General features: G+C 45.9%; 1 protein-coding gene across 1 annotated transcript; it reads right to left on the bottom strand.

The window, feature by feature from the left end:
• Window positions 1–233: 233 nt before the first annotated feature.
• LOC128727373 (protein spinster) lies at window positions 234–21,852 on the bottom strand. The gene is made up of 7 exons (XM_053821284.1): window positions 21,595–21,852; window positions 6,650–7,007; window positions 6,253–6,579; window positions 5,285–5,546; window positions 3,482–3,580; window positions 3,076–3,406; window positions 234–2,002 (listed from the first exon to the last, which is right to left on the bottom strand). Exons 1-7 carry the CDS (start codon window positions 21,797–21,799, stop codon window positions 1,923–1,925), a joined length of 1,662 nt encoding a protein of 553 aa, XP_053677259.1. The 5' UTR covers window positions 21,800–21,852; the 3' UTR covers window positions 234–1,922.
• Window positions 21,853–22,867: the final 1,015 nt, after the last annotated feature.

The following is a 22,867-nucleotide window of genomic DNA, read 5'->3' as shown; positions in this document are numbered from 1 at the left end:
GCTACTCGGTTTTGACGTTTCCACGTGCTCTAGCCCCAAAGTCCCCTACAAACGTCAAAGTGGGATTTGACACAAACATCGCATTTGAACGATTAAACAAAATACGTTATTCCGGTACGCAAAACAATTCGCTGATAATTGATTACTGATGAATCCATATACAAACATGGCCTATCATAGCAATTTTCGTCTCTGTATATAGCGTTATGCCTCCCTTAAAACCAAGCACCACCTCTACCAGATGTACGCTAACCATTACACTTTTTTCGGATTATTAAAATCTACAATCATTATGGAAAGAAAAACAGAATCAGCAAATAATTTAACATACAATCGTTATTCCTCTCGAGAATAGTTGCCACCCAGAAACATTCCACCAGTATGTTCGCTCCCGATGGTATCATAGATCTGTGATCTTTTCCCTCCTTTTCATGGTACAAGTTAATCTAATTATAAATATGTGATCGTACTATTTGCGATTCTTCCAAAAAACAGCCACGATCGCGTTCGATCAACGTATCTTATCTACTTTGATGTGTTTGTGTGTGTGTGGATGTGCAATACCGATCCTCTGTTTCCCAAAATTGGTCGAAAAATAGGCATCGAATCGCAACAGTAGCAACGAAAAAAAGGCAGAAAAATCCCTAACGCCTAGTAGCAGTCTTCGGTGCGCAGAATTATCGGCGAAATTCTAGACTAAAAACAAACAGGGGAAAGTGCACACGTGTAAATTGACTACCTGCATCTCACCAGCTTTCATCACTTGTTTTTTTTTTCCCGGCCGCATATAAATTTCTTTGCAGTTTAACGCTTATAAAACGCGTGTCACTTGTTGTTCCCTTTTCACTAGAATAAACCAACCGACAGCCCAACGATTGCTAACACTTTTCAATCTTGCAAATGGCCCCATCGATCATTCCACACAGCTGTACATTAACCCATCCCATGCGCGCTGTTGTATCCATTTTTAAACAACTTTGTTACACTACTAATCCGTCAACCCTTTCCATCTATCATTTAGAGACACCAACTTGCGCCAGAGAGTTAATACGAGTGGTTTGACTCGGTTGCGAGAGTGCGATCAAACACTCGCAAATACGTTTGTCGTTTGGCTCAACAGCTTAACTAAGTTCTACCTGCTAAATACTAACGAATATCTAGCGATCGGCGTCCGTCGCATGCTGCTTTTTAATGGATCTATTTACATGTTTTTTTGTATCATTTTGAAGAGCATCCTCGTTTCCCGGGCAATAAACTTTACATGCACGTGCTGCAGACGTACCGAAATCGAATGATGCTGAGGATGCCCTTCGTAATCCGGGGAATTCATAGCAACAGATAGTGCTACAGATTGTAGCGTGATGATGACATGCGGTTTGAATTACGAAATGCTGCGATTGTTCGCTCGCGAAACCGAACGTAGCTGGTTTGCGAATTTATGATCTCAACGTATCATACGTATATGCGCCGATATACTAGTCTTTTCTTATGGATTCAACTTATAACTCAATTTATGGTGTCTACATATCATAAGTATTATCATATGCATCAATACACTACAAGCTTTTCTCCTTGGAGCACCGTGTGACTGTGTTGGAGCGGAGCAATTACAGTTCAGTTCTGGAGTTTTTTTTTCTGCTTGCCCGATTCGTTCAATTGTCCTTGATATTGTTTAAACCTAAATCGAGCGTAACAAAAACACGGGGAAATTCCTTGGTGTGTGTGTGTGTGATCTCGTTCCAGCAACTGGCCGAATGCAGCGACAAGTCCTTAGCCATTTACTCCTTTCGTCCGCCCATGAGCAGTGGTTGTGATAGGAGGCAAAATAGGACAATTTTGTAATCGTTGCTAGATGAGATCCTTCACTCTCCCAATTTGTTGCTGTCCCTTGGGGTTTATCATCCCCCTTCTCGGATTGCCGTCTAGTGCTGTGCGCTTGGTACCGCGTCTTCGACATCTGTGCTCTGTATTTGCTGGCCAGAGGCAATACCTGCTAAATGTTCTGCAATGATGAGAAAATATAATCAGGCGTAAATTTTAAGATAAACGGTAAGCAGCAAATCGATGGTAAACTCAAAGAATTAGGTATACATTAGTAGTACAACAAATTACACGCCCAAACAAATTACTCATTCGAATTCACTACCAAGGGACAGGAATTACTTAGATCGACAAAAAAGAAGACAACATAGTTACAAACGAAAAAAAATACACGAACGAACATCTTTATGTCGTTCTTACTTGCCCATCAAGCAACAGGACGAAACAAAATCAAACATTCAGCTTCTATTGAACTATTGAAAACGTGGAAACCAAACATGGAAGGAAGTGAGCCAAACCCACGAAATTATACATCAAAACTCTGAACGCAAGGAAACAAAAGGTACTTAAACTCCATGCCAAACGCACAGAACTGACCTATAGCATGTGCAGAAGCAGTAGTAATCTAACCGGAAGCGCAATTGAAGAATGAAACCTTTCCCGGTAGAGATCGCTTTCATTCTCCGATCGCCTTCGATTCGTAACGTTGCTTCAAACAGGAAAAAGGGCCATCGTAGGACGGATCACAGAATGGCGGGAGAAAGATGCGCAAGGGAACGATCGGACGGGAAGGAGACGTTACGAACCGAAGGACACCACCAATTAGATAACCTCACTCGTCTGCCGACACCGTTAGGAGGCGGCAACGGTCGACGCTGGGAAGGCAACGTTGCCACCGATCGGGGATCGCTGGCCATCGTCCGTACCGTTGCCGTCAGATGCGGAACTTTCGCTTAGCTCTAGCTGACAGCCTGCCGCCGTGGTGGTGGTGGGCGATGTGGGCGCATGATTCGAAATGGCATGAAATGAGACAATTTCCCATCGATCCCGTACCCCAGGTTGAGGAGTGACGACGATGCCGGGTGTAGAGATTGAGAAAAAGATCGAAAAGTGAGATTGATGAGAGTTACTACCAAAAAATGCCAACAAAGCGCAGTAGCAAGCAAACGCAAACGCCCTTCTGGAGAGCACGGCGAAGTAGTGGACTGCCATTGAGGCGAAATCGTTCGCACGGTGGAGAGTTGTGCCGCTTACCTATGATGACATCATCGACCCGCGATTTGTCCCGTACCACGTAGATGGCAGTGATCAGGAAGAACACTCCGCCGAGGATCTCCACGAAACAGGTGGAGAACAGGGCGTACTGCAGGGCACGGAACTTCACTAGCGGTGTATCATCGTCCGGATCGGGCAATCCTAGATTGCTGCTGATGGTAGTGGTGGTAGTGATCACATCTAGTGCCGAGACGGTGGCATTTTCAGCCAGATGCGATAAACTTCTCATGCTGATATCGGGATGTTTCCTTTCGATGCTGGAAAATCCTTCTGAAGCTACCCGAAGCACTCGTTTGATAGCTTCCGATATCTGTAACAAAGTAAATTCAAAACGTTAAGCTGTCGGCCGGTTCAACTTGAAGCGTACGCATCGTGAAATACTTACCAACCCCACAAAGTAAGGACTGCCTGCATCGCCGAACGCGTGTGAGATCAAGATTTGGAAGGCCTCTGCCGTCGAACGCCTCGTCGGCACAACAACGTACTGTGTTAAAGCAAATTGCTTATTAGAAATCGTTCGTTCATTCATTTCAGCGGCGCACGGTGGTAACATAAAAAAGGGATGTACTTCAGAATTTGAGAGCTTCGCGCAATAACGGACGGTAGCAGTAATTGATTGCAACAATCATTATCAATTTGGCCGATTAACAACTAGTTTAGACTATTTCTAGCTTTTGAGGGATCTAATTTGCAATTTAAATTTATCCAAGCGTTTGATTTAAATCTCATCTTCGTGTGGTATAATAATGCTACTCTGCTCCGCAGAGATGGCGCTGTGTGACAGCAAGATTTCAACCGGCATTGGTAAACATACCATATGTCATTGGGCATGCAAAAAAGAGTAACAAAACGAAAACAAAAGAATCACAACAAAATAAAGCAAATCTAAAACAAAGGACACAGCAACATGAAACATCCGAATTTTTCCAAACGGAAACGGATGATAAAAAATATGTTATAAAAATACAAATGACTATATGACTATTAGCCATCTTTCAAAAGTAAAAAGAACAGTTGATTGAAAAGCACCAATGACAACCTATGCACCGCGTTATGTACATTCTAATCCTGGGCGATCGTAGCGAACATCCTGTTTCTACAGTTGTTGTAAACCACCCAACAACATGACCACGTGCTAAAAACACGTGGCTCATTAATACTAGCTTTTATCGGTTGGGGTATACATACATTATTTTTTAGAATACAATTTTCTTTTTCTTGGCCATAGTGCATTTTTTTTATCTGTAGATCGTCGTCAAGTCGCCGAAATTGGAAAGGCTCTCAATATAATGAAATTTTGTACAGTAAGTTTGCTATGAAAATTTACACGAAGCACACAATTTCTACCTTTTACCACACGCACACATACACACATTATTTCGTATATTTTACATAGGGGCAGGGCATTTAAAACTCATAGGAAAACGTATGTTCATACATACAGAGCATTGAAAAAGGGTGAAAGGTTGGAAATTAGTTCCAGACATCGTCCCGCTTGCTTTAGTTTGCTCTGGCAATGGTGTGATTTAACGTACGAAATCGTACGGTGCATTGCAACGGGAGTTAGGAGCTTGCATTTTGTGCAATGAAATGAGTTTTCCGACTAAAGCAGGCAAGGGGGGTCCGGAAGTTACAAATTCTTTGGGCGACTGTCTGGCAGACATCACCCCATTTGAATAGTTTGTTCGTGATGTTTATTGCCCTCAGTCACGAAACAAATTGCAACTACATAGTCAGCAACCCCAGTAGAACACATTAAAAAGGATCCTTAGCGAAACACAATACACTTTTTTGTTATTTTGTAAAGAAAGTCAGTTTCAGTTAACAAAGTTACACCGCATCAATTAAAAAAACCCAAGGAAGTATATTGGTTAACTGAATGCTTAGGATTAGCAAGGAAATTCCACCACCATGCCACTCATTACACAATAGTTTGTGCGTGTGTGCGCGCGCGCCTTTGGGTAGAGTAATCGAACCATTCTACCCTTAAGGATTATAGACTTGTGCGTGCTTGCGTGCGGTAATTGCTTTCTAAATAGGAAACGTGTTAAGACAACGGACCAGAAAGAAAATAGTAGTAGCAGTAGTACACTAAAAGTCACAGCAATTGCTGGTAGTAAAGGTAGTAAAAGCAACAATGTCGGAGATACAGGATTGGTGTGTTGAGTTTTTTTGTTTTTGCTCTTACCAGCAGAATATCCGCTACGATCGCCCAATTGAGATTCAGGGCTAGTTCGCCGAAAAAGATTAGAGCGTACGTCGCGTGAATGTTCTCCCGGACCAAAAACATCGCCGTAAACAGCAGCGGTGCACTTAGGATCATACCGACCGCACAGATTATCGGATCCGCCCGCGCGTGTTTGGTTTTCAAGCGTTGCGACAGGTACGACCCCAGCGGTACACCGATGATGCCCGTCGTCATAGTAATGGCACCGAATATGAACGAAACTCTACGGTTAGTTTTCGGTTTGACGAACGTATGTTGCATAGATTGTCACAGGCCAGAGAATCGCAGTTTTTGTTCGTTATTCAAACAACAGCACAATGCAGGACAGCAATTTGATGGAAAGAAAAAAGAAAGACAATCTAAGTTTTGATAAATTTCGAAAAATGATACAAGTTGCTGCAGCCCTCGGTAGCGCCTTTGGAAAACCCTCGTTTCAACCCCCAGAAATGCAGGTCCACTCTCAAATCTTCGTTCCGTTTCTTCCAGTTTCCATCCGGATGAGCGCCATTTGCTTCTTCTTCTTACCAACAGCATATCGGCAACGATCGGCCACGTGAGATTGAGTGCAACCTCGGCGAAAAACACCAGCGTAAAGCACCAACCGCCGCTGTACTTGACCACGACCAGCGACAGATAGATGAGCGGAGCGCTAATGATTAGACCGAACGCACAAATCAATGGATCGCAGTTCTCGTGACGCGGCCGCAACTTGCTGGTTAGCAAGGACCCAAGTGGTACTCCGATCAAGCCCGCGAACATCGCTACGATTCCAAACCGATAGGCCACGCTTTCGAAAACAGTGCAGAGAGATGCGCTTAGTTGTTGGTTTACTCATGACGCCCGGATGTGGGACAGAACCCTATCCTGAAAGCCCAAAGGATCGAAAGGAAGCCGCCATGGACTTCCGATCGCAAATTTTTTATACTTACTCGTTTAGTGTGACGTGTTCGTTGCCCGGTTGGGACATGAGACCCAGATGGATGAACTTAGGTCCCCACCAGGCCAGGGCACCGGCTACGAAAGCAACACAAGTAAATCCGGCCGTCGACAGCATGAACGAGGCATTGCGGAGGATCGCCTTGATGTCCTCCCGGTACGAGGTCGCCTGCATGTGACGCGATCCTTCGCTCTGGCCACGTTGTGGATCCTTCAATAACATGATGAGCAACACCGCAAACGCTCCGAGTACAGGCGTCACTCGCAGTGACCAAACCCACGAGTTCATGACGCTGGCCATCTTGGCACCGACGATGTACCTACGGTGAAAGGAAACGCATCGATCAGCATCGCGCTATGCAAGTCCTTTGCCGAAAACACGCAGCTTACCCGCAACCCGATCCGACCGGGATGGCGAAGTAGAACAGGGCCAACATCTTAGAGCGTGCTCCGCCAAAATACAGATCGGAAATGATGGTAGGTGCGATTGTGCTGTAGGACGCTTCTCCGATGCCGACCAGCGCCCGGAAGGTGATGAACCAACCGAAATGATTCATGAATGATCCGAGCAGAGTGGTCGTGCTCCAGAGCGACACGCCGAGGACCATGATCCACTTCCGGGAGTACCGATCGCCCAGGTATCCGAACATTGGCGCAAAGATCATGTAGGACAGCACGAACGCCGTCTGCAGCAGGCCGGCATCATCGTCACCGATCTTGAAGTGGTCCTGTATCTCCGTCAGCACACCTGGAAAGGCATAAGAAGCGAACAAACATTGAAGACACCCAACAAAGTAGCTAATCGTCTGCTTTCAGGCGTTATTTAGTGGGTTCGCGTTAAAAAATTGCCCCATATCTAATGGAATGACAGTGGCGCGATAATGGAAGGTCTTTGCACTCCCGGTGGCGTAAGCGATCGTCGTTCGTCATGCGACCGTTTGATGTACGTCATTGGCGGAAATCTTTTCTTCTTGGCGGGAACCAACGAGGAAGCCAAAAACGAATAAGAAAAAGCGGATCAAATTGCCAAAAAACGCTCATCTTTGCAGACCACGTCCAACGACGTAAATGGGTGCGAATTAAGGTTCTCTTCATTTTATTTCATTTCAAGAGCGCTTCCACGCATTTCTGCTGCACGGAACTAATCATCGTTTTTTTGGTAGATAGCTCCAGTATACGTTTAGCGACTGGTGCATATGGGAACGTGTTGAAAACCACACACCAAAAAGGTTGAATGAAATGGTAAATATTTTAATTAAACACTCGATCCGACCCGGCCCAACCTTCAGCTCGAATTTACCGGAGGTAAGTGCATGATAATTGACAAGCGCATCCACCGATAATGAAGTGAATGCATTTCCCGGTGCATTTTTAAAGCTTGCGCTGAGCTGCCTCAATTAGCATTGAATAAACTGCAAGTTCAACTTGACCTGATCGCTTACAAATAAAGGTAAATTGGTGTAACTTCTGACCGAAATAGCGCGTCAGGAAAGTTCAGTTAAGACCGTATTATTTCTAGAAACAGCTCATTAGACCATTGCCCGAGTAAGCTGCTTGAGACAGTTTAGTCGCGGTAACTAGCTGACGATTAGCGATTACGCCATCCTGCATTGTCGTAAGATGTTTTGCCTTCCCTCGAGAGGCAGATAGGAAGACCTTGCCACATCGGATGATCGGTTCACGTGATGTACGCGGAAGGACAGACGGACGACTAACGCGACTTTGAGCTCTAAAAACTCGAACAAACATCGAGAACCATGATCGCTTGGCACTGATTGGCACTGTCGATTTGTAACAGGAAGCGCCGTCCGTCAGTCCACTCAGCTCACTGAGGATTGCCGTTAAAAATAGTGTATTTCCCTTCCGTCGCGAAGAAGGCACGTAAAGGTGATCCCACGGCAAAGCTACAGTTGCAACATATTGGGGTGAGAAAGAGATCACGAACAGCCAAAAGTACGAGGTGAAATGCATGCATAAAAAAGGAAGTATAATCCTTAGGAAACGCTCCCCACACATAATGACAGGCATGGTTTAGGAAACAACGGCACGTTTAATCCTTTTACGACAGTTGGATTTAGACATCGATCCAGAGAGAACGGGAAGTCGTAAGAATGGACGCGACCTAAAGGACTGTTGAGGGCTTATTTTGAAACGGGCACCTAAGCTAGTTCGTGATCAAGTCGATCATCTATTTCGATTTTTATACGAATGTTTAATGGATTCAACAACCATAAAATGTGTCGTTTGGCGGTACTTAAAAGGTGTTTGATGGTACTTCATTCCCCCTACAAGAAGCAATCAAGTCAACAAATGCCCAATTTCAATCACTCAATCAACCACTCTTCATCAAAGTGGAAATGATAAAATGGGAGTAACACTTTCAGGGGAGCATCGGAAGACATTCGCTAGTATGGTGCCATTTTCCTCAACGTCCCACCAAACGAAAGAATAAATAGTCGTGTGATCAGAGAAAAAAAAACAAACCGTTGGTAACAGCATCCCTCTGAAGGTGGTCCAAGTGCTACTGATCGAATCGATGCGATGAGCAAACGGAATCAAACGAACAGTGCAATTGACTCTAAATTTAATTGATCCTGCGACTCACCTTACGCCACCCAATGGGTGGTGAGAATTATTTCCCCAAAGCCAAAAGGGTCACAGGCGGTGTGTATGTGTCTGTGGTGGTTCGTCAACTATCTCACGCACCATTTGACGGTAATTGGCAAATTGAAAGTGCCGCCGTTGGTGGCAAAGGTTAGAAGAAAAGTCAATTTACCGGGAGCCCTATCGAATCAAACAATCAAATTCGCCAATACCGTTTGTGGAGGAACAAAATTGGCCACCGGGAAAAGCAAAAAGAGCAACCTTGCTGTATTGCAAAGATCATCAAACCTGCTGATCGATTGGGGTGCTTTCGACAGCATGATCTTGTCCTTGCTCTCGACGCCGGTCCTTGGTCATTAAGTCCAAGGTTGGGGCGCGGTCGGAGATAGAGCTGATTCAGTGCCAACAAACCAAACTGGAGCTCGTCAGCGAAAGATTTGAGTCATCGTTTAATTAATTTCAATGCAACGCAAAATTAAACAACTCCCACGGGCAAGAGCGATATAGCGAATTTTCTAAACCGATCGTGTGATCTTTCTCTTTAGCTTGCCTTTGAATGATTTCTCTTCAGATCGCTAAAGATCGCTTACTTTGTACAAGCACTTTACTAATGCTTCCTTTCCTTCTCTAGACGTCTGTGCAACGAAACAAAAAATGAAAACGATGAAAATCGCGTGATCGAGAAACATGTGTATTTTAGCTTCGCCGGAATTATAGACGCATATTTGCTTGCAAGCATGATCAAGGGAAGAAGACTAAAAAAGCTGAACAAACAACAGCAAATTGCACATTTCTCCGTTCCCTTGTGTGTTCTGTGTTTAAAAGTACGTGCTTTAGGCTAAGAATGAGTTCGCTTTGGAAAACCCAAGCGTGCCAGAGGGCATTACAAACAAACGGCACACAGGAAAATGGAGTAGAATATGGCTTCAATATGACAAAATTTGTCCCGCTTGGAATGATGATGCCGCCATTCATTTTTGTGACAGTTTGTTGTGTTCTCATTGGCTCACATAAACATGCCAGCAGTAGAACGAGGTTTCAACGCTGAAACGATCCATTCGGTTACTCTAAACAAACCTCCGAGCTGGATCCATCCAGTATTTTACCTAAGATCATCTCACAAAAAAACCATTCCTGTCAAAACACATATCATGTGCTAGGAGTTCGTTTTATTGACACTAAAACCCATCACCGGCAAAGAGATCGGAAATATGACGTGGCTTTTAAGGTGCGTAAACACATCCGTGCGGTGGAATCCGTTCATCCGATAACGAATTATGATGTTTTCCAATTCGTTGCATCGCTCACCAGTGCCACCACTACCGGATCGGATTTTTAGAGATTAATAACAAGATGCTGTTCTAAGATGGTCCACTCTCGAAGCGGAACGGACACTTCCTAAGCCGACGAGAAGAACCTGGCACGCTTTAATTGCAGCTGGAATCCATCCGAATGATGCATAAGAAGACATAACTATAGGAACAGTTCGTTAGCGATGATTGATCGAACACAGCCTGGCGTTGAAGGAGAAAAGCCTGCCAACCACGGTGACGGTTGCACCCGGCCTGGAGGTGTAGATGATATCTATCTTTTCCGCATCAAGCTGGATTTCAACACCCTTCAATGAGATGCTTCATCGGGAGGTGGAAACATAACTCAGGAAACCTCACCCTTAAGTTTCGGTAAGTGATGGTGCCGTATATCACCTCCAACGATCGCTTACAGCTGGCGAGATCTACAAATGATTTATCCACCCCGAAGCATTGGGATGGGGATAGCATCTTCAAAGTTCATCGTTGCATCGATCTGCATCCAGAAAGAAAACAGCACTCACGATAGTCTCTCGATTGCCTTGAGTGCATTACTAATGGCGTGAACACTTCCAGACACGTCCTCAAGGTGACTCAGTTCCAGCATTTCAAAGGCCTTCATGTACGTTGTTTATTATAAAGTGTTTTTTTTTTCATTAGACACACGCCACGTATCGTAGGTCAGGTATTTTCTAGAGAGGTATTTTCTCGCGAGTGAGTGCAGCACTTGAGCCCGTTTTATCTTCCCTTGGGATGGAATTCATTGCAACAAAAGAGTGGAAAAGTGAACTGGCACATCCAACACCGCATGTGGAGATTTAATTAATTTTATCTCGTTTTACGCGAATGTGTCATACCTACAGGGGATATATGGGGATTTTTACAGATGAACCGTGCCATCGAATGTGCGCAACATTCACTGCTCTTTTAGCCGTCCTCATTTCTCGCACACAGAGCTATTCCTTCGGCTACACGTGTACGCTGCTGCTTTCTGTTATGCTTCCAAATTACCCCTGTGGTCTTACATAATGGTCGTGGCCACTGTTGCATCGCGAAAAATGTGCGTAGACACGGTGGTCGCCGGTGTGGAGGGAGAATGGGAATGGAAGGGGTGAATATCATTTTATTAATAGTTCGCGTGCATCGAAAGTGACCAAAAAAAACCCCAAACTGACCCAAATGAAGACCCCACGGAATATAAATTTGACGTAACCCTTTTTCTACGGTTTGTAAACCCCGTTTAGCATCTCTTATGCACCAGAGAAAATAACGAATTTAATGATTCACAATGAACGAAATTTTGTCTAATTCCAATTTCCAATTGAAGAAACGTTTTAAATTCACAAAACAATTGTTTCTGTCCCGCATGCTGGTTTTTTCATGATTTTTGCACAAAACAAACCGAAATAAAACACACTCAATGATACCGTGGGTAATTTTTGTTTTACCCTTGCACACATCCGGTTTGCGCTGCGTCATGTAATCGAGCTTAATCCCGCGTCCTATGCTCTAATTTTCATCCGGCGATTAAAAGACCAAAGCCAAACAACCAGTCTACAGTATGAAGCGAAAAAAAGCAAAACAAACAAACCAGCAACAACAAAAAAAAGTAAAACAAAACCGCTCCGAACCGCAGTTGATCGCGATCGGTCTACGTGCAACCGGCGTCTTATCAGCGTTTCGAAAGATAAGCTCAGGAACTGCGACAAGGTTCGGCTGTAAACGTTCGTTTGCGGCGTGCTGACGCTCTTGATCCCACGTTCCCGCACGTGAAACGTGTCCAACTCGTAAGCCGGGCGCTTCATTGACCCTCGCAATGCGCATACGGTGGCGCCTAGGCACCAATACAAGCGCTAAAGGTGAGGGAAAACGGCAGCAGCATATCGCGCAACTCGGGTGGGTTTTTCTCGTAAATCAGCGTGTCAAAAGGCATGAGAATTCCGCACCAAACAAATGACATCTCGCCGTGTCCGCCAAACTGGCCAATTGGCGGTGAAAATGGTAGGTGAACAAAACAAAAACAAACCATTACAAAATATCCTGCGAATCATACCACCACGCCCGGTATAATAATAGCATCTAACGCACCCGAACTCGGTACGAACCAGAAACTCGGTATAACCGGATGAAGTTATGTGGCTGTGTGTGTCGGGCATATTTTTCTTTTTTCCGAATGCCACGAGGTTCGCCGTCTCCTCGCAAAGGGGCCCCACTGCAGTGACGTCATTGCAGCAGCAGCAGCAGCACGTAAAATAAGCAGCTACCCGATCGTGCCCCGATTGGTCGATTTCAGTCGCGCCACTTCGGGGTGTTGGGGGTTTACATTCGCTTGGGGTGTGTATTTGTGTGTGAATTCCTTTCGCGTTTGCAGTGGAAACCCAGATGCCGCTGGGGGCCGTTATGCTTCTGCCAGCTCCAAGCTCTCCTTATCGTGTTGGTTCCGCGCAACAGCAAACAAACGGCTGAAGCCCCAAGTCCAAGCCTAAGGTGGTGTTGAAACGCATCCAATCTTCAGCCTCGGTGGTCCAACGTGGCGTGGTGTGTTTTGTGTGCACGTGGCTATTCTTTTCGCTGCTAGCCAGTTGCGGTGTATGCACTTCTTAGACCTCTCAGAGAAAGCCAGATAGTGCGCCACCGTCAGTGAAATTACAAGAACGAGCCCGTGCAGTAAGCTTCTTACTTTGGTGCATTCACCATCGCCCCGTAGGAAGGGGACTTGAAAGAGATGAATGAAACGTGTGGGGAAAATGGGACATAGGAAGAGAGAAAGAGAGCGCAAGTGCGTGGCGGATGCAAAGAATTTTGCAGTGCTGATCATCTTCGCTGGTAAAACGGCAATGAGAGTATCGTAAAAGACTAAAAATAGGTACTGCGCACACTAAAACGACAGCCGCCAGGCTAACCGCCAAGTGGAAATTCAAATTCACGATTTCTGCAGCGGTATTACTGTGTTATGGCTGCGTGATGCAATATGCTTTTATCGTTTGCTTGCACCGAATGTAATTCTTGGCGATGAGCGAACAGTTACTTTACGTGTCTTTTTTGTTAAATATACTTATTTAAGAGCTGTTTTAAACGGGACTACACGAGTTTCAATTTCGGTCTGAAAAAAAAACCGTCATTGAAAAGTAAAAAAATCATAATAATAAAGATAAATATATTTAAAAAAATGTGTTGTAAGAAAATGAAATTGTTTCATAGTGGGTGCGAACTTTAAGAGGGTGATGCAATTTCTCATTCAAACAAGCATAGATGAGAAATTCAATAATCACATACATCCTTCCTGAAGCAAGCACCTTAGCCGTAATCAGGGACATGCGGAATCCAACTGATAATAGCCATTGCTGATCCATCCGGGAGTAAAGTGAATCATCGCGTGAGTCAATGATTTGCTTCGTAAACAATCGCTGACATGCGAATGATCACAAGAAACCAACTAACGCGCAAGCGCACCACTGTGAGCTTCGTCATTTTACAACACGTGAGCTAGCGGTGGATGGCGTGATTAACATATTGAACAACATTTTACGAAAAAAATAAGAGCGCACCATAGCTGTGAGTAGCCTTGTTTTTCGGGGAAAACTAAAAACAGCTTGAGCAATCATAACGAGTAAGAGAGGTCGCCAAGGTCTGGTTCCCCAAAACATATGATGAAGCAAAAAAAAAAGACACGTGTTGGTAATGATATAAAAGCTTTTTTTAACATCAGCTTTAACCTTAAATTGCATCCATCTAAGTGCAGTTGCTTAATTTGGACGCTTGTTTCAATCCCGAGGGCTTCGGACAATCCACCCAGAGGAAGTCACGGACGACAGACGAACGTGACCCCGAACGAAAGCAGCAGAGGGAAATCGAGGAGAAAATGCGAAATAAACCAGCCCCCGCTAGATGTGCTTTAGTGGAGGCATTTTGTATGCCTGGCAGTCGTGCGACTTCCGATTGGCGTCGTGAAATGGCTGCGTCACACATCGTACGATGTTTGATTACGATGAGCTTGCAAATGCTGGACAAGGGCCCTCTACCACCCGCTGCTTTTTCCGAATCACCCCCCACGCACGTTTAACATCGCCGTTATCGCCGCGAGTGCGCACACCACACCCCAAAAAGAAACCCTTTCTAGAGGGGGTAGGAGATCCTTGTGGGTTGTCGAGGAGCATTGCCTCAACAAGTTCGCTCTTTCGTCTTCCACGAGCGTGCACCGGAAATGACATGCTTCCAGTGCTCCCCTTCAGGGATAGAGAAACAACAAACGCCTATCTTAGGGAGTATGCGGAATTGCAGCCGTTTTCAGGTTGGAATATTTCTGGAGACAAAAAAAAAGGGTAACCATAAATCACCCTCTCTCGAATGGGGTTTGTTTAATTTTTCGTACCCGTGTACTCGACGACGGGCACTATATCTGTATCATGCCTGCTGACGCCAAACGCGATCGGATTGCGCCAGGGATGATATAATTATCGCTAATTGTTGCTCGTATCGCACCGCGCAATAGAATGCGCCACCGTGTCGACGTCGTCGTCATCAACAGATTGCGACACGTCGTCTCCGATATGGACACCTGATTGCGTGACAACCACCCTGTGGTGCCGGTCGTGGACACAGGGGAGAGGCAAAAGAAAAAGCTACCCTCTCTTGGACGCCTTGAACGGTGACGGGAGGATGGTTTTTTTCCTTCTTTTCCTTCGATTGCTTATCAAACGTTTATCGGCCCCCGATGATCATATGATCGTGTGATGCAAACACACCCCACTGAATCGGGGTGACGAGGGACTTATTAGACACCGGAGGAAAAGTTGCCCTCGTTGACTGATAGGTAATCGAACCTTGTGAATCTAACGCGATAAATTAATTGTGCTTAACACACAATAGAGTGTTAGGGAATTCCCATTATATTGAATTTTGATCTAATATAATACAAGATATTCCTTGTAGTTGAATAACTTCTCCTTCGTATAAAACAGTTTTTAAAACAAAATAATGGAACTGCATGGAGCAAAAAATCGAACGATCCATCGACCGGTACCTGATAACAATAAAGCAACCTTCTTTACAATCAATTGCTGCTGTGCGAGGAATGCAATCGGTGTACGATAGGGAATGAATTCATGAATAAGCATAAATTTCCCGTTGTTTCAACTGCACGGTGCATCCGCCGTATCAGGTCAGAGATAATTAAAAAAACTGCATCACACACCAGCCTTCCTTTTGAAGAGAGTAAAATAGATTCAAATACTGCAGCGTGGCGTGCGTATTGTTTGCCAACAGGAAAAAGGTTTTTGTTTTTCCTTCCCAAACCCGGTGGAATGGAGTGAATAATTTTTCCCTTCAACGCGCTGTCGTAATACGATATCGGATCGCATTGGGGTGCTTGGTTCTTGATCGTGGGTTTTTGTAGCCATCCGATCGTTTTCTCCCGACCAAAAGGGCGACCAAAGGTATGCCACTAATGTGACAGTGGCCAAACATTCCGCCACATACCGTGTGAGGGTGTGCGATCATTTTACCGATCGCGACGTGGAATGTTAATGTCGCAGCATTCTGCTTTACGCCTCCAAGCGCATACGACCCCCCTCCGGGGAGCATCGATTTGTAATCTCGGAATGCTAATGGTGTGTGCATTCTATCGCTCAGGATTGCACCATAGCAACGTCTGTCCCTCACGCGCTAATGGTACGTTTTAAAATCTCCCCCCAAATAAAAATCTATAAGCGATCACTCGACGGGTGGACAACAAAAAAAACCACTGCGCAACATTTTGGTCATTATTAATACAAAACTTCATTATAATCCCATTATCTCCCATTTCACATGGGCAGGGAACCGTACCAAATAACAACCCTCCTAGCATTTGCCGCATTGGATGTTGCTTTATTTTCTCCCCAATTAATGCATTTAGCAACGTTGGGAGGGAAAAATCGAGAAAAACAACACTGACACGTGGGCGCCTGTGGATCTCCAGCAGTTAATGCACTCAACATATCGTTGTCGTGGGATTAGTTTCCGAACGACGGTAAAGCGAGGTGAAGGAAAAAAAATTAAAAGCTCACCACGGCACGGGAGTTCGTCTGCTTCGAGTGACGGACTACATGCGCCACCGACAAGCTGTAATGAAGGTATGTGGGTGCCTCGCAGGAGGTTCGGTACCGGCGTGATGGATTCCACATGTCGCCTGAACGGATGGAAGATGGATTTACGGAACCGGATTTAAATTGATCAGCGATTTGCGGGGTCGTACCGGTCCCAGAGTGCGAGAGAAAAACGCATTAGTCTGGAAGGACTAACACGTCGAGCGTACCCATCCCTTTTTCACCGCCCACGAAGGAAAAATGTAATTTAAACGAGAGATAATTTATGTTACGTTCTGTCAGCCTTCTCCTATCGTCTGAACGCCTTCTGAAATGCATCTCCACACGCCCACGCCGGCAGTGCAGATGCACTGAGAGAACCCACGGCGTCCGTCTTTCGTCAGGGTTTGGAAATGCAAGAGAGCCAGCTCTGCTAGCCGGTAGAAGCACGGTGGAATTAATGTAAGCCCTAATATATTGGGTATTTGGATGGACGATTTTAAACAACGATAACAACTGTTGCTCAGGGCGATGTTACGGATAAATTATCGCCCCTTAGGAGGAGGCTCTTCTTTACCGGATGCCGTGTGGTCTGATGAGGTGAGGCGAAGAAAAAATTTAAAGCGGGAAAACTGATGCTACCCACTCGAAAAAAAAGAAAGAACTAACCCTCATCCTCAGCCGGAAGGATGAAATTTATGCTCCCTAGTGGCCGCCAACGATCACCACGTGTGGGTGATCGCAGGTTCTCTTGACACCGAGCCAGAATATAATATCTAGACAAGAAGGGCGGCTTTGTTATTGTGTCGTTTTTTTTACGAAGAAGAGAAAGTTTATAATAGAAACGGATCAAAATATCACAATAAATCATTAAGGAGGGATCTTAGGCAATGGTTTTAGTCTAAATGAAAGCGTATTTAATTTCACCACCCTCTCAAGGTTTGTCTTGCTTCTATGGCCCCTCAAACATTGGTTTTCCTCGATCGTAATGCAAACGAAAGACCCTACCACCGGGCCACCGGAACCGATCACTAATTATTGACACATCTCTTCGAAACCACCTCTCGAACGTTCTTCTCCGTCGGTGCCGCTGACCATTGAAACGCGCCCTTATTTGCCTTACCCACCGTCGCCGCCGAAGCTTTCTTACCAGCTTTTATTTGCGAAACATTCCATACCAACTCGCACCGGCAAAGACGAGAAGCACGTGAAGGAGAAGCTCGCGAAGCGATGGTGCTGCAAAATGGCTTCCCTCCCTCGCGCCAAATGCCTTGCTTGGAAGGGGGATGATGAAAACAAAAATGGCCCCCGGGGTCTCGGTTGGTTTGCAAGCAGAATCGGGTGGCTCTTAGCCTACATAGCTGGTGCTGTGTACGCATCTCCCTCCAGGGTTGATGGTTATGCGATCGTGCGTTTGAATACCTGCTGTTCCATTAAGTTTGATGATGTGTAAGGACGTGAAGAAACCACGCATTAGGGCATCGGGCACAGAGGGTTTTGTCAATTTCGCAACGTTTTCGTGGGAGAAAAAGCACACCCAAACTCCCATATCAGCCCGAAGAAGCAAATGCATACGCAAATCGAATTTGTGAACATTGTGGCGTTACCTTCGTCAACTATGAAGGGCCTTTTTGCTCTCCCTTACTCATTTCCCAGGGGTTAGGGTCTTTCGCCCGCAGTGTTTCTGCATATTTTAGTGAAAACCGTGAATTTGTGCAGCTTGTTGTGCGGCGAAAAGATACTTCCACGCACAAAATTCACTATTCTAAATCCATCGGCACCGGTGAAGGTGAGTGCAACGTGTCACGGTTACGTCGAGTGCCGGTGGAGGAGGACACAGTAAAATGAAACAAGAAAAAGGAAAACAACCTCGCTGGCGGTGGTGCGACCCGTTTAACCGTATTCCGGGACAAGGTCGTTAGGTCCAAAAGTAGTCGTCGACGGTTGGGGAAGATATGTAGGTTTTGCGACTCATCACCGCCAGTGGGCCATATATTATATATACGCAAGCAAACACAACCCCTCTCCCTTGGCGTTCGGGTTCGGTGGCGCTGACTGCTTTGAGGCGGCGGCATTGAAACTTCTGCTAGCGCCGATGGAGGTTTTTTGTTTGATGCGAAAGTTTTTCTACCCCATCTTTTGACGCCCAGGAAAATTCCTCAATTGGCTGGTTGGGAAGCAGCAATTCACAGGTGAGCAAACCTCCATTTTGGCCGACCATCGGGGAGGGAAAACGTATCGAAAGTTGTGACACGTTTTCCCTTCACGCTACCAGCAGAAAAGAAAGTGACGATTGGATTAAACCGGAAGCCGTAGCCTTCTGCTCTCACCGAACTCCTCGCAAGTAACTGTTGCTACTAACAGTGGATGTGGGAAAGAAGATAATGAAATCGACTTGAATTTTTTTGTTCCAAAATATAAAACAACCGGAAAATGAAACCGAATAATGGATAGTTTCATTGGGCGGGAAAAATAACATCGATGAACCAGATCCAACCGATCTCATCCGACGGCGCTTTTACTTTTCGGGGTCTGCTGCTGAACCTGACTCGTCGATTAGTATTCGCTCTACTTGCTCTCCGTGGCTTCCCAAACAAAAAACGCAGAGAAAACCGCCTTTACAAGACGCTAAATCATTAGGCTAATGGTACATTTGTTAGGGGGGAGAAATAAAAAGACCTTCCACAAAACAAATAACATTAGAAATTGCAAAAAAAAATCGCTTTATGTGGGCAAAAGAAAAAAAAACGCTCCAGCGGTTTTATGCGCGATGACCGAGGCCATGAGATAAGTAACGAGAAAATGACTTCATCTTGGAGAACACAAACACACCAAACTGGGTGGAACCTCAGGAACGAGAATGCCATTTGCTCCAGTTTGCTGGCTTCAACGAGGAAAGAAATTCTCCTCACTTACGCTTGTGAGTGTAGTTAACTTTTGCCTGAAACATTCATGTGGCACAATAAGGCAACTTTTTTAATTGGACTCACGACATCACGTCGTATGGAAGCCGCCAACGCTATCCACGTACGCCTCCAATCCCGGATGGGGTGTGCAAAACAGCAGAAAAGGTCGTTTCGCCTTGCAGCAATGCCGATGATTCAGGCAACCATTCGTGACAAAAGTAGCCGCGAAGGTAAGAGTCATTTGTGGATGTGTGCCGGTTAAAATGGGAACAAGTCGTAAGGACATGCAGGTGAAATATCATTCAGTGAAAAAATAAAACTAGAGCTTAGAAGAGCCTCTCCAAATGCCAGGAGTTAAAAGCTCTACAAATGCTGCAAAATTAGCATGGGAGAAAGTGCAACGGCCTCGAAAGGGGTAGCACCGAACGAGATGGTAAAATGAAAATATTGATTAATATTAGCAAATTCATGAAATCTTGCAAACAAAACACAATACGTCGAATACTTCTTCAGTAAACATTCTTGTCACATCCTGGCTTACATTGAAATTGAACACAAGCCAAAAACACACAAACAAAATTGTTCACCTCAATGCCGAAGTGCACTCGACGTCAAGGGGAGAATCTTCCTATCTTTCCTCCTTCCCAAAAGCGCCCGAAAAAAGAGGTGCTGCCGGAGGAGCATAATGTCCAATCAACCGCAATCAACTGGCCGCCCTCGGGTCGGACAGAATTATGACTGACAAATGGGCTCTGCTGGAGAAGCTGAGGGTTCGTTTCTCGCCCTGCTAGGACCCTTCTTTCCTACGACACGGCACGGCGCATCGCTATTAATGATGGTTAATAAGAGAAGCGCAGAGAGCCATTTCGAATTGGAAGCGAATCCGGGGCGCGGACTGCATCGTTACCGAACGAATTTGTCTCGCAGCGAGCGTCACGCAGGGATATGAATTTATTTATTACATTTCCAACGCCTCAGCAATACCGCACAGGGTGAAGGGACAAACGCGATTAAAAAAGGCTCAAAAAGGACCTTGCCTGTGTACCATCATCGTCTACAAACAGTAGGGAAACGAAAATGAACCTTTGCACCCGCTGTTCTCGGGGAAGGATAAACATATTTATTGTAACACCACAATCAAGCGCGCTATTTGTTTAGCAAGATCCCAACCGACCAGCGTGGCTGCGGGTTTTTTTTGGTAACTTTTTGCCCCGACCCCTTGCTATAGCTGATTTTTAATCTGGCCCAAGAGAGTATATGATGTGGTGTGGGGTGAACCTTCCCGAGATCACGCAAGGCTTATAGCACCGCCAGAAAGAACACGGCGGGTGCCGGTAAAAAAAACCACAATAAATTACATTTAAAAGGGGAAACGCAACGAGAATCCAAAGGCATACGGCCCTTTTTGCCCTTCCGAAAACGAATGCACCGAAACGAGCGTAGGCTCCCGCTCTAACTCACATCATTGCAAGTGCGGGGCGTTGCCGAGGGATTAAGTTAAGAAATATCGACGGTCTTAAGGGCTTCGATAGTGGCATCTTCCACCAAGGAAGGGCGAAATGACTCGCGTTTGAGTTATGATACCAACATTTCACTGCACATGAAACTCCCTTGTCGTGCGAGCAGAACAATAAACGAGCGATGCTGCAGCGAATGCGAGCTGAGCTTAAAAGAAGGCAACAGATATCCTCATAACCGTAGGGGAGGAAGTTACAAGATTGGAAATTTAGCGTGACGAACGAAACTTATCGCCCTCTCTGGGAGAGCGATAACCAATCTCCGAGGGCGTTTTCAAGCGATGCGTTTGATGGGATGAGTTTTGATGGACCATTTATGGCCGGTACAATACGGTAAGGGAGATAAGACTTCCTTTTGTTTTCTTCGACGAAACCGACACCTGGGACAAGCTCGCTCGCGATCTCCCCGGGCATCGTAGCAAGTCATATTTCAAACACAAAATTGATAAGAGAAGTGAACCGACACTTTGAGCGGTGGGTAGTAACGCGCTTATAGTAAAGTGTGCCATAGCCTGCCAGCAGTTCGGTGCATTGAACAAAACGGGTCTGTGCCCTTTTCCAACATCCACAGGAAGATCCGGTAGAACGTAAATTCCAAAAATGAATCTCGCACTGAGCAGAGCCATACATTTGCCCATCCGTTGCGTGATGCACTCGAGAGTGTATGCAGCATTATAAATGCATGTATGCACCTCGCAGCACCCCGTGGAGATAAATAAGGTAACTTTTTTTCAAGTCTCCCGGGCCGAAACAATGACGGCCCAAAAGTAAGAAGCCCTCAAACTGTTCCGCATCCGGGAAACGCGCGTCATTTCAGAATATCGAACCTGTCAACCTGTTGCATGGTTTTGCCTCTTCTGAAGAGGTGCTTGTTCTTGAGTAAAAAACACTAAAACGAGACGTGGAATTAAGCAATCTACTGATGGCGCTTACCTGCGATCGTGAATCGATCCATGTAGTTGATGAGGTTGACGAAGCACAGGACGGCCACGATGAACCGGGGGTCCATTCCGATTGAACCACCCGTCGTCGCACTCGTCATCGTCATCGTCGTTGTCGTGTCCTCGTCACGTGTCTGGGAGCTGCCTAGTTCACCATCTTCCTGTGACGATGACACCGAGTCCGAATCGCCTGCCATGAGGCGCTGCTGCGAATTCGTTGCCGGGATCTTACCGGCCGGATTCGACTGCACACTTCCGGTACCGGCGGTTCCCATCATGGCGGCCGCGGCCACGCTGTCAGTCGTGTTCCCTCCGGAAGGCATGACGACCGTTGTCGTGTCGTCCACCGGATCGGCCGGTGGCTCAGATGCTACTTTTTGGTAACCCTGACTGGAAGGCATTCGAAAACGGCAAACCGCACACGAACCGCTGTGCTCGATCACTAATCGTTCGCCCAGGAACCGTGATGGCGGAAAAACGCGTTGCGATGGCGACAGCAGCGATGGTGGTGTTGGACAAACGATTGGCCTACTGCTGTTGTTGCAACTGTGGCAATTCCGCCTGTCCTGACTGGAACGCGGGTGCGTGTGTGTGCGCAACGACGAGAAAGTGATTATGTGGCACCGTTGTCGGCGGTATCGCACGATATTTCACGATCTTCTACCTCTTCTTGTAGACGCGGCGCCAACGATGTCGGCACTTTCTTCTAGACTGGACGACGCAACGTAAACAACAGCACACACTTGCGATTGGTGTGTGCTAAAGACAAGTCGACACTGACGAGACAAAAAAGATAACAATTACACGATCGTTATACGGCCACGAGGGCCGACAAAGCGATGACGGTGCAGACACCGGGTAACGCGGATGTTCGTAGTAGGGCCGCGTGGAACGCGATCCGATGGCAAGGAAATACACTTTCTTCGGCTTCGGCACAACTTTTTGGCACCGGTTTTACACACCCGCCAGCCGCTACCGGCACGGATCACGATATGCGATAAACGGGATCTTAACAGATACTCCCAGTTGGGCTATTTTTACGCCTTTAACCACACATTTAACACACACTTTGCACTGATTCTCACAATGGCGGCACCAAATTGCTCGCGACACTTCTGCACACTTGGGCGCGTTATACAATAGCACAGAGCACGGTGTTTGCGGAAGTCTTGCTTGTGGTTTCGATCTGACGCAGATCGCGGTTGAAGTATTGTTTGGTCTATCTGGTGTTAAAGCTCAAGCTTTCCGACCTGTCGTCGGCGGAC

Source organism: Anopheles nili, chromosome 3 (genome assembly GCF_943737925.1).
Source record: "Anopheles nili chromosome 3, idAnoNiliSN_F5_01, whole genome shotgun sequence".
NCBI lineage: Eukaryota > Metazoa > Arthropoda > Insecta > Diptera > Culicidae > Anopheles > Anopheles nili.
This window is presented reverse-complemented; position numbering and strand designations above follow the sequence as displayed.